Genomic DNA, 2,500 nt, shown 5'->3' on the forward strand with positions numbered 1-2,500 from the left:
CCGCTACTCTCTTTCCCTCCTTCGCCCTCCCCCTCCCGCTTGGTGTCGGGTGCCGAGGCTAGGAACTTGAGCTTCTGCTGCTCGATGGCTGACTTGAGGTGTGTGCTCTCTGGATGGGCGTAATGGGGGAAGTTATGGTTAAAAATCAATATAAGAAAATGGTTAAAAAGTCATGGTTAACCTTAAAACCTATGAGTCGGCCCACATCTGATAATGTGTGGTTTCTGTTATTTTCTCAACTTTTTGATGAAATATGAGTCTATATATCATATCTTACCAAAATGGTTCTGATTAGCATTTGCTATAATATGTCATCATCAGTGAAGAAATAATTAACTTGTTATTTCAACAAATGGAGAATGGTGCATGGAAGAGATCTGCTGCCGCAAAAATGCCAATCACAGAAAGGTAAAATGATTTATTGGGATTGAAAATATGACTGCACTTAACCCAATCCCGACACGTCCGGCAAGAAGTGGCAACCCCCTACGCCGGGCCTATGCAATATTGCATCGGGAACGTCACACTGGTGTGTCGCCCCATCATCAAGCACTTTGCCGTGTCACATGGGTGTGACATATCGTCATCATTGGGTTAACAGACTACTTTGGTTAACTAAATGGCTGAGTTTGGTCCAATGGATTATTTTGGCTCAATGGAGGATTTTAGTTCAATCAAGCTGATAAGTTTACTTTCATATAGATGAATAGTTTAGTGTAATACATTACTTAATATGATCAGAGATAATAAAATAGTGAATTTAGGTATAGAAGGAATGATAAGATAACAAATAACGAGCATCAACCCACAGGGTTGGGGCTTGAAGTACCAATGCAAAACCCACTCAATCATAGTTTCTTTTCATTAAAATGTTGTCAAAATTTGTTTTACCACATTAAAACACTAATGTACATGAGAGACCAAATATGGACATATCCAAGGAATAACCAAGGTCATGGACACGGCAGATCCAACGTCACTCACCGAACGTAATGCTGGGATGGACCACGAACTGGACCACCTTCACCATTGTGTTGCACTTGAGTTTGACGATGATGTTCTTGAGGAAGCCGCCCTTTGAGAGCTTGTCCAGCAAGCGGTTCAGGCTCTTTTTGTCCATCTTGACTGCGTAGCCTTCTTCTGATTCAGCCTGAAAAGGGGAAATTGTACGTTTGCAATTTTTGGACTTGTGTATTTGCATCTTGAGACATTATGTGTTCAAATTATTAATATATTTATACATCTGCAGTGTTTAAGACAGAGAGAGAGAGAGAGAGAGAGAGAGAGAGAGAGAGAGAGAGAGAGAGAGAGAGAGAGAGAGAGAGAGAGAGAGAGAGAGAGAGAGAGAGAGAGAGAGAGAGAGAGAGAGAGAGAGAGAGAGAGAGAGAGGAGAGAGGGAGGAGAGAGAGAGAGAGAGAGAGAGAGAGAGAGAGAGAGAGAGAGAGAGAGAGAGAGAGAGAGAGAGAGAGAGAGAGAGAGAGAGAGAGAGAGAGAGAGAGAGAGAGAGAGAGAGAGAGAGAGAGAGAGAGAGAGAGAGAGAGAGAGAGAGAGAGAATTAATATATTTTTACATCTGCAGTGTTAGAGAGAGAGAGAGAGAGAGAGGGAGAGAGAGAGAGAGAGAGAGAGAGAGAGAGAGAGAGAGAGAGAGAGAGAGAGAGAGAGAGAGAGAGAGAGAGAGAGAGAGGGAGAGAGAGGAGAGAGGGAGAGAGAGAGAGAGAGAGAGAGAGAGAGAGAGAGAGAGAGAGAGAGAGAGAGAGAGAGAGAGAGAGAGAGAGAGAGAGAGAGAGAGAGAGAGAGGCAGTGAGAGAGAGAGTAAGAGACATCTGTATCCAGCCATCACCATCCATCTTTATACAACATCGATCATAACTTCCACCAACCTGCACGATCATCTTCTGCAACTTGAAAGCATCGTCGATGACTTTGATAGAGCCGACAGCTTCAATAATCATATTAGCTCGTTTCATCATCCGTGTCGTGACGTGGGGCGAGTTCCTCCGCTGGTTGTTATAGGTCAGCCGGATTTCCTCCAGCATTCGGACGAAGCTGGGGGGAGCATCATGGGCAGAGTTAGCAGAGGTGGTGGTGAAGATGGTGAAAGGACAAGTGTAGTAATTGGAGTGGAAAGATGAAGTCGTAGGATGTAGTGCATGGAGGAATGAGATAGAAGGAGGGAGGAGTTATGATAATTGGAGGAGAAAGATAAATCTGTAAAATACTGCGAATGGGAGAATGAAACTGAAGGAGTTGTGGTAAAAAGAGTGGAAAGATAAAGTCGTACAAAGTGGTGCATGAAGGAATGAGATAGAAGGAGGGAGGAGTGATGATGAATGAAGTGGAAAGATGAAGTTGTAGAAGGTAGTGCATGGAGGAATGAGAAGGAGAGAGAGAGGAGTTGTTATAACTGGAGTGGAAAGATAAAGTTGTAGAATACTATGAATAGGAGAATGAAAATGAGGGAGAAAGAGAGGGAGATGTGGTAAATGGAGTGGAAAGAT

The 2,500-nt window shown here is 43.4% G+C and overlaps 1 protein-coding gene across 3 annotated transcripts in view; it reads right to left on the bottom strand.

The window, feature by feature from the left end:
• LOC122248058 (general transcription factor 3C polypeptide 1) overlaps positions 1-2,500 on the bottom strand; it is a 33,683-nt gene that overhangs the window by 21,052 nt on the left and 10,131 nt on the right. For all 3 annotated transcript variants that reach the window (XM_086533710.1, XM_086533709.1, XM_086533708.1), the window contains exons 11-13: positions 1,883-2,048; positions 985-1,150; positions 1-109 (exon numbers count right to left, since the gene is read on the bottom strand). The exon at positions 1-109 is cut by the window's left edge and continues 229 nt beyond it. In XM_086533710.1, coding sequence (XP_086389836.1) covers positions 1-109; positions 985-1,150; positions 1,883-2,048 — 441 coding nt within the window. The remainder of the gene's footprint in view (positions 110-984; positions 1,151-1,882; positions 2,049-2,500) is intronic.

The sequence above is a fragment of the Penaeus japonicus genome, unplaced genomic scaffold (genome assembly GCF_977035675.1).
Source record: "Penaeus japonicus unplaced genomic scaffold, GWHDUDI00000001_assembly GWHDUDI00000039, whole genome shotgun sequence".
NCBI lineage: Eukaryota > Metazoa > Arthropoda > Malacostraca > Decapoda > Penaeidae > Penaeus > Penaeus japonicus.